We start from the raw sequence: 16597 nt of genomic DNA, 5'->3' as shown, positions 1-16597 counted from the left end.
GACCAGAGCCACCTGTCTGGCACCTGACCAGAGCCACCTGTCTGGCACCTGACCAGAGCCACCTGTCTGGCACCTGACCAGAGCCACCTGTCTGGCACCTGACCAGAGCCACCTGTCTGGCACCCGTGCCGGTGGCACATAAGAAGCACCATTCGAGTGAGACTGAAGCATGATCATTGCCAGTGCTGCCTGATTGGCTCCCATGCTAGTAGCACGTAAAAGGCAACCACTATATTCTCGAAGTGGTTGGCATTAGGAAGGGCATCCAGCTGTAGAAACCTTGCCAAATCGGATTGGAGCCTGGGGTGGCCTCATGGCTTGCCAGTCCTCATTCAAACCATCCAACCCATGCCAGCATGGAAAGCAGATGTTAAACGATGATGATGATACTGCAGTCTCGTCTTCAACATTAAAGATAGCAACAAGAAGGTGTGTACATAGAAAGCGACATGAAATGATGGCTTGTGAAACAAAGTATCAGAAGATTTAAAACTGGTTTATACAATGTTCCCAGTGTCATGTATTGAGGCATTTCATTTGGAACAAAATATTCTTTTCTACTCTAGGCACAAGGCCCAAAATTTTGGGGGAGGGGGAGGCGTTCGATTAGATCAACCCCAGTATGCAACTGGTACTTAATTTATCAATCCCGAAAGGATGAAAGGCAAAGTCAACCTCAGCGGAATTTCAACTCAGAACATAAAGACAGACGAAATACCATTAAGCATTTTGCCCAGCGTGCTAACGTTTCTGCCAGGTTGCCGCCTTGATGGAAGAAAATGTTATTAAATGTTGGAGTAGCAAAAACAATGTGGCAACTAAAAGCTGTGCAGTATTTAATGAAGTGGGCTCTAACATATTGAATGTAGTGAATCAATGAATTTTAATGAATTAAAATTACTCCTATAATGAGAAATCAGTCTTTATATTAACGACAAATTATGGTCGAGGGGGAACAACTTTGGTTTTGAAATTGAAACTAGAACGTAGTCAAGAGAAGGTTCAATCTTTGGTAATATAGTGATGACTCTGAACATGTTTCAGTCTTATTAGAATTCATCAGCAGAATATAGCCAGTAATCATCTTATAGCCTTCGAATCTAAGAAATTATTATTGACCTAATCATGCGACAGGAGTGAGTTGGCAGACACAATTGGAGTGGTGGACCAAACACCTGCATGCCATCGGAAAAGTCAGCAAATTGGATCGATGGGTTCCTCACAAACTTTCCGAATCTAATCGCATGCAGAGAGTGAATGTCTGCTCTTCTCTGCTGTCACGTCTCACGAATGAACGTTGTTTTGACCGAATAGTGACTGGTGATGAGAAATAGGTTCTCTATAAAAATGTCAAGCACCGAAGACAGTGGGTAGGGAAAGGAGAAATACCAGCACCCCAGGCTAAAGAAGGTCTTCACCCATGTAAGGTGTTGTTATCTGTTTGGTGAGATATGAAAGGTTTAGTCCACTTTGAACTTTTAAACCCAAACTAAACGATACCAAAGGAGATCTGTGAGCAGTTTGAGTGGCTTAAGTCAGCGCTAGAAGAAAAATGACCATCTTTGGTTTCCAGATGAAAGGTGTTCTTCCATCAGGATAATGCTTGGCCACTTACAGCAAGGATGACATTCCAAAGGTTGGAGCAGTTTGAATGGAAAACGATGCCCCACCAACCATATTCACCAGACATTGCCCCACCTGATTATCATTTATTCCACAGTCTTCAAAATCATTTGAATGGAAAAAATATGAATTCTGTAGAAGAGGGGTCTTGCAAGTCTACCAGAAAGATTGAAGATCATTGTAGAAAATGAAGGAGAGTAAATTTTAGATTAAAAGAAGGAATTTTTTTTATCGTCAATTTGAAAAATAAAAAAAGTATTAAAAAAAACCCACATTATTTATGGGATGACCCAATACATATGTACGTCCGTCCGTACGTATGTATGCCTGACTGCCTTACCTTCCATATTGGCTTGGTGACCAGCAGGATCCTCAAAGTTGCAACTACACAAGCTGGAACCTTCCAGATTGGCACAAACCATTTTGATTCCTTGTAAGTTGGCACACTACAAGAAGAAAGCAACGACCCATAGACTTTGAGCTAACAAGTTGTAGCAAGCAGCGGCTACATTACATGGAAATATACACATCGATAAATATATCTAGTAAATTAAAAAAACATACACACACGCATGCATGCACACACACGTGTTGCACTCACAATCGCTAGATCATGGGTTCGATCTCTGGACCAAGCAGGATGTTGTGTTCTTAGCCAAAACACTTCATTCGTGTTGCTCCAGTCCATTCAGCTGTAAATGGGTGACCACCCCATGATGAGCTTAACCTTCCAATCGGGGCAAAGGTTGGCCTGCTTGCCTAACCAGAAGGATAGCATCATTCAAAAGTTAAAAAACAATGCAAATCACACTGTAAGCAGTGATGTATAACATCAGACAGTCTGGTCAATCCAAATGGCTGAGACAAGTTTAGAAGATTCTATATTTCTGGATGTCTAATATCAAGGAAGAACTCACCAAAGACTATAGTCCTGGATACATTATGGCTGAAAAACAAAAGACAGGATGGCCACAGCTACAATGCATTCTATGACAAATCTACTCAATGAAGGTTTAGTTGGAGCAATGACAACAACTTACATCTAAGATAGCTCCAGAAAGGTCAGACCTTTCAAAGTTACAAAATGATAGGTTGGCTCCAGATAGGTTAGCCTTTCTAAGGATTGCATACTTGAAATTTACCGACCGTAGATCGAGTTTCGACAGGTTTGCCGACTGGAAGTTGAGGCCCTGAAAGCAAATAATTCACTTCGGTTATAAAAAACACCATCATTAAAAAAACATGGGAAGAAAGAAAATGAAATGCAGTGTTACTGAACATGTTTAGCTTGTAACATGTTAGGTTAAGTAATGTGTTTAGTTAGTGATCTTCTAGGAAAGTAAGACATGTTTAATTAATAGTGTTAGGTAGGTAAATAATGTGTTTAGCTAGTAGCATTACTAATCAGCTTGTTTAGTAAAGTTAGGTAAGTAATATGTATTTAGTTAGTAATATATTAGATTAGTAAGACAAGTGCTTGGTAAGTACTACATGTTTAGTGTAATATATTTCACAAACAACATGTTTAAGTAGTAATATGTTAGATAAGGGTTTAGTTAATTAGAGAGTTGTTAAGTAACGTGTTTACTATGTAATATGTTAATGAGTTTAGTTAATAACATGCATGGTAACATCTCAAAATAACAATAGTCATTTTAATTATTAGTATAACACTAACTTGCTGTGTAATATTTGCTTCTGCACAGTGTCTAATTAATAACAGGTTAAGTTATGTGTCAGGTTAAGACATGTTAATTAATAATAGGTTAGTTAAGACATGTTTAGTTAGTAATTAGTTATTATTAAGATCTGTTTAGTGCGAAAGATGTTGGATTAGTAAGATGAGTTTCATAATAGAGAATGGAATCCATTAATTGTTGTGCAAGAACATGGTTTGAGATGTGAAGCCAACAGAGGTGAGACCTTAAAGATACCAAGAGAAAACAGATAAGACAGATTACAAAGATAAAGAGTGGTGGGAGGGGGGAGAAATTAAGAAGAAAATGAAGAGAGGAAGAAAGAAAGAAAAAAGAAAAGAGATGAGAAATAAAGAGAGAAAATAAGAACCGAAACAGGGTTGAAAAGGGGTCAGTTTCTCGAGTTTCCCAGCAATTCATCCATTCTTGATAACCTGAATGCTTGCAGGTGTTTTATGATGCAGACATGGAATCTCATCACTGGAATCCTACAAAATGTCCAGGTTTCAACACCAAAGAATAGACAACTGCACTGCAAATGTTGTGCTGGATTCTAGTGGAAACCTGATAACCGTTCCATAGTTGCAGATAGAATCAACCAAATACTGTTTTTGTCTTTGACAGCTCAAGATCAAGATGACCGTCTTTCAATAAGCGAAAGTCTTGGACAGTTTTCAGATTATTACCATTGACGATTGCTTTCTTCATGTATTGACAACTTATTGAGCCAATATGGTGGTCCTGATGAAACCTCAGCCCCAATCATGGTCAGCCTCCACACACTGCAAGGACAGCAACAATTCCAGACATACCTGAGCACTATACACAATAATTTCATCAACATCGTTATTATTATTACTATTATTATCATACAGTCCTGCCAAACTGAATATCTCTTTAATGCCAACCATTTTAGAGCAAGACCAGAGTCCACCATATCTTTGTAAAAGAACTACTCAATACAGATGACTGTCTGCCAGTCCATGCAGACAATGGAGTGGATCCTGCTTCTGCTGAATCAAAACAATTTTATCTCAAAATTGGTCTTGAAATTTTATCTAAAAAAATTTTAAAAAAAGGCACAAGTGCTGCTCTTCCAACCAAACACCAACGACTTGAAAATCTCAGCTGCGTGGGACGCACAGCAACATCCCAACATGAGATTTGCCACTTTTGCATTGGTTTTTCTCTACTTGTAGAAATGTGAGGATTTTTAACAAATCAAAACACTTCAGTTCCTGGATTCCATTTCTTGTGGTAACCAATCAGACGTGAAGTAAAGTCTGGTGTTGTTAGCCAGGCAAAGAGAGAAGGGTTTATATGCCTTGGCCAACACAATGCCTTGGCCAACACAATGCCTTGGCCAACACAATGCCTTGGCCACTAAGGATGGAACTCACACACAAAAGAGCAAGCATCAAGTACATCCATTTCACAGCCATTAAGCCTTATCTACTTTTCAACATTATAAGTTCGTCTATGTGTATATGTGTGTGTCTATAAGCAAGTATGTGTGTATGTGTGTGTGCATGTGTGTGCATGTGTGTGTGTGTGTGTGTGTGTGGTGATAAAGAATTGAATACAATTTAATGGAAATAATAAAACAGAATGTTTTCTAAAATCTCGTGAAAATGTAGAAATGATTTACAAAACTGTCCCTTTTTCCTTCTTTATTTGCTGAGTGTGGAGGAAGGGTCAGAGCCCATGACCTTTGTAGACTCCAAGACTGGTTGAGGTCGATGCCGTTTGTGTTCTGTTTCGGTAAACACCTCCAGGAAAGACAGGAGCAGGAAAAATCCATCCTGCAGTGGGGAGGATGGATTGGGCAAAGTAATTAGCTTCAGGAGGAGGGGGGAAAGAAGGAGGTTGTATTACACCCCAAGATTGATGAGAGGTGGAGAGACAAGCAGGTGAGAGGTGCTTGAGAGGTGAATGTATGAAACGAGTGAGGTGTGAGAAACAGGGACCATGACAGTAGTTTGCATCGGGGAAAGAAGAAAGACAGCGAAAGCCAAGTGAAATCACCATGCAAGCATGAAATCATGAAATAGGAAAGATAAACAATCGACATTATGGAAGCAAAAATATAAAAACCACACAATGAACCCTCTACATGTCGCTCAACCTGCTAAAAATATCAGCTTAAATCATACCCTACTGTCTTAAAAATAAAGGAACACCTTGAATAATGGGGTCTCAGCTATGCTGTGTCTGAAAAATAAAATAAGCTGAAGTGGTCATGGCTGGGATGGCATTGATTATAGAGATCTACTCAATGCTGGCTGACCTGGGGCTAAACAACAAACGCGTTTACTCACCTGGCATCGTAGTTCAGACCTTGCTGACGTAGACATTAACCTTAATACAAACTCACGTCGATTGATTGGGGTTGAATCATCAGCAGGGGCTTCACGCTACAACAACAACAAGCAATTTTGAACAGAGATGCAAGACTTTGGAACAGTTTAAAAGGATCCCAATTTCCATTTACACAATTTCATCCTCAAGCAGGACTGAAACCCTGGAACAGTATCATCACAAAATGAATCTAACCACTCAACCAAAATACATCGACAGATGATCAAAACAACATGGCTGGAAAATTCATCATAACACAAATTTGTTGTATGAACAGTGATAAAGCTTATCATTATATTTGGAACCCCACTTGTGTTCCAAACAGCATCATCTTCACTTCTATCGTATTATAAACACTGCTCATCCGTTTCAAGAAATTTATATTCTTCAAGAGTGATATACCCACTTCTTCCAGTTGGGATTCCAGGGGTGTGTTTGGTTCTTCTTTGGCCTCCTGCCTTTAACAATCTTTTCTACCGTAGGCACAAGGCCCAAAGTTTTTTTTTGGGGGGGGGGGGGAGCAGATGATTAGTTTGACCCTAGTACACAACTGGTACTTAATTTATCAACCCCCGAAAGGATGAAAGGCAAAGTTGACCTCAGCGGAATTTGAACTCAGAACATAAAGACAGACAAAATACCGCTAAGCATTTCGCCCAGTGTGCTTATGTTTCTGCCTTATGTGCAAAAGGGGAATTTTCTTACAGCAAAAATGTTTACAGTGAAATTTCCTCTACTCATTAGAGTAATTACAGTGATTAGAGAATGTGTGACCAGTGATTCCGGCATCGGTTAATTAGCAGAACAGGTTTCTAGTTTCCCAGCCATTTTGGAAGTATGGCCATTCTGTGATAGGTCGAGGGGGCTTAACTTTAAACATATAATCCCAGTTTATCCAGTTCATAGGCACAGGCATAGCCATGTGGTTAAGAAGTTTGTTTCCCAATCACATGGTTTTAAGTTCAGTTCCACTGTGTGCTACCTTGGGTGTTTTCTACAATAGTCTCTCAGACTAACTAAGGCTTTGTGAAAGGATTTGCTAAACACCAACTGAAAGAAAGCCATCCTATATGTGCGTGCGTGTATGTGTGTGTGCATGCATGTGTGTGTGCGTGTGTGTGTACGTGTGCATGTGTGCATCTTGATATCACATGACAGTTGTAAATGAGTTTCCCTGTCATCCAAGCTGAGTCGTTCTTTCCAATATTCTCTGAGAACATGTCTGGTAATGCTACTTTGATATTGGTGTTGTTCATTCTCTCACTCAAATGGGTTCCATTTTGTATTTCTCACAGAAGCAGGTTTGAGGTTGAAGTCACACCCACTGGCCTTACACCAATCTGGACTGTGAAGATTAAAGATATAAAGCCTTACCTCGATAATTTCTTCCAATAATCCAACCAGATAATCCAGACCAAAAAATCGAGCTTCTTCTAATACACCTGTAATAATAATAATAATAATAACAATAATAACAATAATAATTGTCATTTAACTAGGATGATTTTAATCAATCAAGAACTTGTGCTCTCTAGCATTTGATTGAATCCAAAAGCAAAGGAGTGAAGTTCTTCCCTCACGTAACCATAACTACAAACAATTGACAGATTGACAAAACAATACTGAAAAAAGAAAAAAAGTCATTTCACAAACGGTTTACCTTCAGGATTGACATTTTTATCCAATATGAGTTGTCCGTGGCGTAAATAGTTGAGAATCGGTTCAAAATAGGTGGGACTACGGTCAATGAGGTAAGCCCCATTTGCATCAACAGAGCTATTCCATGGAACTTCTGCCAAATAAAGTGAAACCATTGGAGTCAATAATGGTTTGACAACAAATTCATGCAAATTAGGAATTAGATTCTAACTTATGACAGACATTATGAGCAACAGAAAAAAACACAAGGAAATAAACAGAGAGGGAGTAAAAAAAACTTTTGGCTGATTCTTCAAGTGCTTCAGTTCAGGGTATATACATATATTTACTAGGTTGCTGACTTATATATTTACTAGATACCTCATTGTGTTCATGTGCCATTTTGCTATCATTAATAAGACTGTCAACATTTTTGCTGACATGGGTATACTAGTAACAAATCATTAATTAGTGTATACTAATGATGAATTAAATTAAAGTGAAGTGCATTCACGGCCCATATTCCAATATTCAAAGTGAGTGTCACATCAGAAATACAACAGCACATATGTAATTAATGTAATTAATATAATTAATGTCCAGATCATATTCACATGAGGAACAAGAAAAGCATACAGAAACGAAATGCAGAGAACAATGGACAGTAAACAGTGAATACCTGATTGGTCAGAGAACATTCGAGCTAACATACTGGCAGGTTCTTGGCGAGTCAATGTACTCCTTCATATTAAAACATAAAAAATAAAAAACATTTCAATATGTAAGAGATAAGATAACAACAGATATTGATTTCAAATTTTGGCACAAGGCCAGCAACTTCAAGGGGGTAAGTCGATTACATTGACCCCGGTGTTCAGCTGGTACCTATTTTAATGAACCCCAAAAAAGGACAACAGATAAAGTTGTAACACTCTTGTTACATTTGATTCACAGTAAGAGTACACTAAATATCTGTAGACTCCACACATCCAGGACAAATGTTTGTTGTTGGTCAGTCTTTTATTAATTTCCTGCTAAAACATTAACCACTGCCAACGATTTTACTCCATTCCTTGTCGTCGGTCCCACGACACTGCGACGTACAAAGAATCAGCTTCGGTTTGACAGAATTGCCTCCCTTCATCAATGTAAATACTTTTAAGGCAAATACACTGACTTGCATCAGCACACACACACACACACACACACACACACACACACACACACACACACACACACACACACACACACACACATGCATTCACCCCCCCCATTCCTATTTCCACATGCATTCACCTCTCCCCCCTGTACTCTCTCCACCTAACCTCCTCACTTCCTGTTCTTCTGTCCCCACATTCTTTTCTTTTCATCCTGACAACACCTCATCAGCACCCTCTTTATCTTTTTCCAGTTCCACCCCATTTACTTCCACCCACCCTTATATAATGTGGGGTAACCACATATTGCCCCCACAACAACAAACTTGTCCCTGTCCCTTCCTTCATTACACCTCATTAATGCTGTTGTAATGATAAACCGCATCCAGTACGATTGGGGAACAACAAACAGAGAAGGGAGAGAGAGTCAAGAGGACCCTTCAGTATCTTAACTTGTCAAGGACATGACACACCCCTTAGTGTTGGTGCTGTGATAATCAGTACCCAGCATCCTTTGTGGTTGGTGCTAGGAAGGGCATCCAGTCATAGACACCATGCCAAAATAAAATGCTATGACCAGGATATGGTCCCCTGATTAGTGTTCAGATTGTTACAACTCATCTGACCAGTGCCGACCAGTGCCAGCACCGAAAGTGGACATAAAAGAAAGGTGATGGCAATGATGATGGTGATACTTGTTGTGGTTCTTGTTGTTGTTGTTGTTGTGTCCAATCAACAGCTTAATTCTTCTCCCTTCTCTGTGTTGCACTTACCATTTTCAACATACACTACTACTACTACTACTACTGCTGCTGCTGCTGCTGCTGCTGTTACTACTGCTACAATTAGTGAGTAATAGATATTCAGTTCATGACTTTAAATCTAAAACCATGATTACAGCAACTTGTGTCACACAAGCAACTCACCCACAAATGATACTAAACTCTAATCATGTCTGTTTTCATAACCAACCGCAACTCTCTTTGTATTATTATCATTATTATTCCACCGAGGTCAACTTTGCCTTTCACCCTCTCGGGGTTGATAAATTAAGTACCAGTAAAGCACTGGGATCGATGTAACCGACTTACTCCTTCCCCCAAAATTGCTGTCCTTGTGGCAAAATCTGAAACCATTATTATTATTATTATTATTATTATTACTATTATTATTATTAAGACATTTTGCTGGTAACACCTAGGTTGCTCTACTTGGCTTATTTGATTGACCTAATTTGAGAAACACAATAGAAGTGAAGTGAAGCTTTATGTAAAGACATAGGGAGTGGGGGGGGATCAGATAGTAACACGAATATTATAATTACAATTAATAATCGAAATATCCTAATTGCAATTAATAATTAGAATAGACCCAGAGTGGATGGCTGAATATTTGTGGTAACTAATCGTAATAAAAGAATGTGGCCAAAAAGAAACCAACACCAGATTCCTGAGGTAAGGAATGCAACAGGAGGAGGAGGAGGAGGTGGTGTGGGCTGCTTCAATAAAATCTTGTAATCATGATTTAGCAGTTTTTTCCGATAAACTCAAATAGACCCAGGAAGACATGGGTCGAGGTGGTGAAGCATGATGTGTGCTGATGTGGTTCACTTTTGTAATGAGGGAAGTAAATCCAGGTTCAATCTCCTCCCACAGTTGGCAACTATTTTTTAACCTCAGGTCAACAAGAGGATTTTGAGTACAATTGCATAGGGAACAGGGCATAAATCCATCAAATGAACCCTACCTATTCTTAGCTGGTCATCAGGTCTAATACTACTATCTGGACGTTGGGAATTTGTAGCAGAGTCCATTATGTTGTGAAGAAGTCTCTAATCCAAGAATATCAATATCTTTCTCCCTTTCTCTCACCAGTCTTACAGACCCTGTAAAAGAGGATCAGTGAGACTGGTGAGGTCATTAAAAAAAATAAATATTCATAAGTAACAACTGGTTAGTGAGCACCAATACCTGGTGGTGATCCTGTATAGATAACATGGCTAAAACATCCCTTTCTCTTGGTGTTCATAAAATTACAGCTTTTATCAAATGCTGAGTCTCTTAATATAATACACAATGGAGCCCTGCTTCCACATCAGAGTCAGTTCTGCTGACAGAAGCACAAATATCCTCAATCACATTCAAAAAGAAGCCATCCAATCAAATGACAAAGGCTCACCAAAATACCACAACCCTAATCTCACTCTGTGAGTGTGGGTCGGAGGGTGTCTCTCTCTCTCTCTCTCTCTTGCACTCTCTCCCTCTCTTCTATTGCTGCTACATCAACCTTTGCGTACAAGTTTCACTTGAAATCTCTTCTACTCAGAATCATTCAACAGACTTTGATAGTTTGCTTCCTCTTACCGTGTTGTAGAGAACAACTTGCCACCAATGTTCAATGAGAGCCATTCGTTTCGGTCAGCAGGCACCAACTTTGTTCGTTGTTTCTCTTTAGCAGCCACAGTCGGTGCAACTGAGACGTTGGCATGATGTGTTGTACGGGTACTGAGATAAGCTGCAAAGGTGGACAAGGAAAAAATATTATGGACAATTAAACAGTTATTTCCAGTACCATCTCAAAGCATGAGCACACTGTGTAGTTGCCCAAGGGCCTCACAGGTCGAGAAGTCCAATTCTGATCTCTGACTCAGTGTAATGATTTGCCCAGGGGCCTATATTAGGGTTAAGATGTCCCTGATTATCTCATGTAGTATGATCGCTAAGTTAAGCTAGTGTGCTAATTACACTCGTTAAGAAACAAGATCATGTTATTGTAGCTGTTCACTAACTTCAATGACATTTCGCTGTCATATGTAGGTCAATTTTGGTTGATATAAAAGTTTTGTCTTATGTTCTTGTTGTTTTAGAGGTTATAAAGAATATTTTATTGTCAAGACACCATTGCATATGATTGTGTTGAAGTAGTTCAATGATGTGCTTATGTAGAATATGACAGCCTGGCAGACAATAAAATTCCCCAGCCTCTCCAAGTTGAATCAATGAAGAAGGCCAAACTCATTACAAAAACCTAATAAAGACAAGTTTAACATTCAACAATCCTCCAACTTCCTACTTCAACGATAACTCTTCGTGACATTTATTTACAGGGCCACAGAGGGCTTGGTGGAGCAGTAACGGACGGTATTCTATAATTGCAATTATTACTTATCCTTCATCTATTAGCCAGGTGGGAAAATAGAACAAATTGTTTGTTACGGAGAAACAAAGAATTGTCTCAGCCACTATCAACAGAGACAGGATTGAAGTTGCGTCTTTGGTTACAGAAGAGGAAAATGGAAAGGAAATTACTCACGCTTAAATGGTTCACCATCAGACACGTAAAGAACATCATCATCTCTATAAAGAATTAAAAAGGGAAGGTTAAAGAAAGAATATAGAGATGTGTGTGTGTGTGCATTTATTTAGACTATGTTAGTATGGTCATGTGATGCATATGGATGAGCACAGCTGCGTGAAGAAGTGCCGCTCTCTAACTGAGGAGGGAACCTGTGGAAGTGGTAGACCGAGGAAGACATAGGTTGAGGTGGTGAAGCATGATCTCTGAACGTGGCATCTCACTGAGGCAATGACAGGTGATTGTGACCATTGGCAATTTGTTCATCAAGTGAAATCGTGGTTGCATCCGGTGACACTGGTGATACATAACAGCAACCACACCAGTGACATGCAAAAGTATCCATGCCGGTGACATGTTATAAGGACCCAGTCCACACTCTCGGAGTGGTTGGCATGTTAGGAAGAGCATCCAGCCCATAGAAACCAAACCAAAGTCAGACTAGATCCTGGTGCAGCTCTCTCACTTGCCAGTTCCAGTCAAACTGTCCAACCCATGCCAACATGAAAGATAGATATTAAATGAAGATGATGATGATGATAATGATGATACATGTATATATTTCTACACACACACACACACCAGCATTCTTAAGTTCTTACTAAATCCACTGAAAAGGCTTTGGTTGGCCTAGGGCTAAAGTAGAAGACAGTACCCCCACCCACCCAAAGGTGTCATGCAGTGGGAATGAACCTGTGTGCTTACTAAGTAAAATTCTTAATACAAAGCCAACACTGTGACTAGGCTTCTTGCTTCCTGCCTATATCTTCGTCATCATCATTTAACATCCAATTTTCCATGCTGGCATGAGTCAGACAGAATTTGATGAGGCAGATTTTCTATGGCTGGATGCCCTTCCTGTTGCCCACCCTCACCTGTTTCCAAGTAATGGTAATACTTCCCAAAGGCCAGACATATTTTCATGGAAGACTGGGAATTAACAATGCCACTTGTATGAGGGTGACATTCGTTTACTTAATGTCAAGATGAAGACACACACACACACACACATTTTTCAGCTTCTGTCGGCCAAATCCTCTCACAAAGCTATGATAAACCTATAGAAGAAAACAGCTGCCCACGGTGCCAAGCAGTGGGTCTAAACCTAACACCATTTGGAAGTGAACTTCTTAACCCCACAGCCATGCCAGCACCTGTGTGTGTGTGTGTGTGTGTACGTGTACACACAAAGTTATGCAAACCCAAGCACACTCACATACATACATATTAAGATCAATATCTGACCTGATTAACTTTATGTCATCAATGAGGCCTCCTTGTGGTGTATAGAGTGATCGGGCTGTTACGCCCAACTTCCTGCCAGCTTCCAGGAGGATCTCATCCAAGCTCTTCCCCAAACCAATCACCTGAAAAAGAAAAAAAAACACACAAGTTCAATGCAGACCACCAGGGGTCCAGACCACAGGTTGGGAACCACTGTGTTAAACGATGATCATCATCATCCTCTTATTTTTTAATTAACTGTGAGATTAATTAGGCTGCTTTTTTATTGTTTAATTAGGTTCTATCATTATGATTTAATAACCTCCCCAAAGCCCAAACAATGTAAAATTAATTTTATCCAAAGATGAATTTTTCAACAGCTTACAACTAAGAGTTGAGAAAAACACAGATTTTTCTGAACACCTGTAAGCACCAACTTTGCTAGAGATAACAGGCAATGTCCATCATCACATGCCTGTTTGATTATGTTTGACTTTGAACTAAACAAAACCAACTTCTCATCCTTTTGGGGGGAGTTGATAAAATAGGTACCAGCTGAACACTGGGATCAATGTAATTATCCTCTCCCTCAAAATTGCTGGCATTGTGCCAAAATTTGAACCCAAGATTATTATTATTATTATTATTAACACGATGAGCTGACAGAATCCGAACTGAGCAGAAATGCTTTGTGACATTTCTCCTGGCTCTTTACATTCTGAGTCCTAATTCCACCAACGTTATTTTTTGTTTTCAACCTTTCATGGTTGATAAAAATAAATGTGAGTCAAGTACTGGGAGTCAATGGAATTGTTTATTTCCAGGTGGCTCCTGATAGAGCAGACCTATCATCACATTCAAACCCATCTTTTCTTTTCTTTTTTTTTTTTTTTTTTTTTTTTTTTTTTGCTCAGAGAGTTGACTTTATTATTCAATATGGCTTTCCTTTTAAGATATTACAATGTAATTTGAGAGAAATTCAGTTAATATTTCTAGCAGGTTGTGTGGTCTTATACAGGTTTCCAGGTGCAAACTTATACCTGAATTGAAATAGAGACAACCAGATAAAGCTGATACCTCTTGTCTCTGCATATCAGTTTAGCTTGACATGCTTCATTGATCTTACTATAGGCTGTGTCTTCTCCAGCTGGTATTCACATTCATAGAAATAAAACATTTTTTTTTCTTTCAGTCAGAATATATATGTTATGTATGAAAAATAAAGCATGTGTATCTTAGAGTTCTTGTGATTGTGTACAGGTAAATATATAAGTCAATGAAATTCCATCATAGTCTGTCTTTTACATTTCATTTTTGTATTTTCCCAATCTTACATGACAAGATAAGTACTTCCATGCTTTCCACAATCTTCAGGTTTATATAGATGCAGTATGAACCAACAGTTATGGTTCACAAGTGATAACTGTAGTGGATATTTGAATGTATATATATATATATATATATATATATATATATATATATATATATAGGTCTACTATAAGAATGTGATTAAGAATGATCCTACACAACACCTTTTGCCTACAACAAAAAGATGAGGGATATTCTTCGATGATTCCCACTCATCCTTCCTATGCTTCCCTTTATAGGGAACCATCACCAGTGCATCTTTACAACCATTTGGGACACTCTCTTCAATTCAAAGCTTTGACATAAATTTACTTAGACACTGAAGCAGGTTTTTAAACCCACATTTCAAAAATCTCAGCTCAGAGATCATCCATCCCAGATAACTTACCACTGTTGAATAGAAGATGGTTTGCTGTGAAAACAAAGCTATTCTTATCACTAATATTAGAATGCCTGTATACGGATGATTGTGATCTAGTTGCTGACTCCTCGAGTGAGTCTGCAGCATCTTATGGACTCTCAACAGCAAGCAGCATACTGGTGTCTAGAAACCAACCTGAAATAGCTATCTTGGACCAACCTGCACCCAGAGAGGCATACTCCAAGTGGAACATTTACACGTATGGACAGAAATTGCAGGTTGTGGATAAATCCCAGTATTTAGGCAGGACTGTGAATATTCCAGAGTTGAGAGCTTTTGGCAATTTCCCATTTTCAATATGATCAGAAACTGAAGGAAGGCCTTTATGTGAATAAATTCTCTCAGATTTCAGAGTCAAAAACTTGTTCAAACAGTATTCAAAGTTTTATTTTATTTTTCTGTGAGTGTGGCTGTGTGGTAAGAAGCTTGCTTCCCAACCACAGGATTTGGGTTCAATCCCACTGCATGGCACCTTGATTAAGTATCTTCTACAATAGCTTCAGGCCAGCCAGAGCCTTGTGAGTGGATTTGGCATACTGAAACTGAAAGAAGCCTATCATATATCATCATCGTTTAAGGTCCTCCTTCCATGCTGGCATGGGTTGGATGCTAACCAGGCTGAAGACTGCACCAGACTGTCTGTCTGTCTGTCTGGGCATGGTTTTTACGATTGGATGCCTTTTCTTACACCCCCACCCTAGAGTGGGCTGAGTTCCCTTTTACATGGCACCACATTCATGTAGGTCTTTGTATCTGTGTTTGTCCCCTACCACCGTTTGGCAACTAAGTGTTGGTCTGTTTAGGTCTCTGTGACTTAGCTGTTTGGCAAAAGAGACTGATAGATAAGTATTACACTTAAAAAAATAAGTACTGGGATCGATTTATTCCACTAAAATTCTTCATGGTGGTGCCCCAGTATGGCCACAGTCAAATGACTGAAAAAACTATAAGATGAAAGATTTGTGTAAAAAAAAAAAAGAAATATAAAAAATGTGAAACAAGTGAGATTGCTCTGACCCCTAAAGAAGTGAAAACACAGAAGCCTTAGGGGTCCCTCATTGTAAGGTTGGCTCTCTATAACAATTACATCAACACCAATTGCATTGTCTAATAAAATTAAAATAGTTTAAAATTCGTTTTAAACTTGCCCAAAACGACGGTGAAGAATAAAGAGTTCCATGAACGGGGAGCCCACAGCGTTTGTTTATTAATGAAGAGAGGAAGGGCAAGATGCAAAATAATTTCATTAGTAAATGTTTTTGTGCGGCCTAAGATTTCAGTTTGACAATCACAATGAACCAGAGTAGTTTCCCTTTGTGTAAACAGGTGAGACTAGGGAAAGAATCCAGGGACTGAGATATTGGTTGCTGACGAAAACGAGAGAGAGGGAGGCGGGAGATAACGGGGGAAAAAAACAAAAAAAAAAACGAAGAATTGTGTCGACGAGCCACTTTCGATTCTCAAGTCCAAGATAATTTAACTGCTCAATCTTTTACAATGCCAATTGCTGCCATAATTCAGTTGTGCTCGAGCAAACCTAACTTTAAAGACAGGGATTCTAGCCATAACCATTTCGTCTTTTATTCAAACCTTATACCAATTTATTTTTAAAGACTGTAAGGTCTGAAAGTGTGACTGGAGAAAGATGTAGCTGCTGTTTCCAGCAGATCAAGCGACCAAATAATAGCTTCCTTGTTCCCGTCTTGTATATTCAATACCAGATGAAAAATATAAAATTTTACTGTCCGAAACTGGAA

General features: G+C 39.1%; 1 protein-coding gene across 1 annotated transcript in view; it reads right to left on the bottom strand.

The window, feature by feature from the left end:
- Positions 1–16597, bottom strand: part of LOC106878011 (BTB/POZ domain-containing protein KCTD9) — a 26976-nt gene that overhangs the window by 2138 nt on the left and 8241 nt on the right. Inside the window, exons 2-10 of the mRNA XM_014927088.2 lie at positions 13073–13194; positions 11786–11829; positions 10837–10987; positions 7996–8057; positions 7339–7470; positions 7053–7120; positions 5639–5734; positions 2664–2813; positions 1964–2069 (exon numbers count right to left, since the gene is read on the bottom strand). Coding sequence (XP_014782574.1) covers positions 1964–2069; positions 2664–2813; positions 5639–5734; positions 7053–7120; positions 7339–7470; positions 7996–8057; positions 10837–10987; positions 11786–11829; positions 13073–13194 — 931 coding nt within the window. The remainder of the gene's footprint in view (positions 1–1963; positions 2070–2663; positions 2814–5638; positions 5735–7052; positions 7121–7338; positions 7471–7995; positions 8058–10836; positions 10988–11785; positions 11830–13072; positions 13195–16597) is intronic.

This window comes from Octopus bimaculoides, chromosome 14, assembly GCF_001194135.2.
Source record: "Octopus bimaculoides isolate UCB-OBI-ISO-001 chromosome 14, ASM119413v2, whole genome shotgun sequence".
Lineage (NCBI taxonomy): Eukaryota > Metazoa > Mollusca > Cephalopoda > Octopoda > Octopodidae > Octopus > Octopus bimaculoides.
The sequence above is the reverse complement of the archived record's forward strand: the minus strand, read 5'-3'. Positions and strand labels throughout refer to the sequence as shown.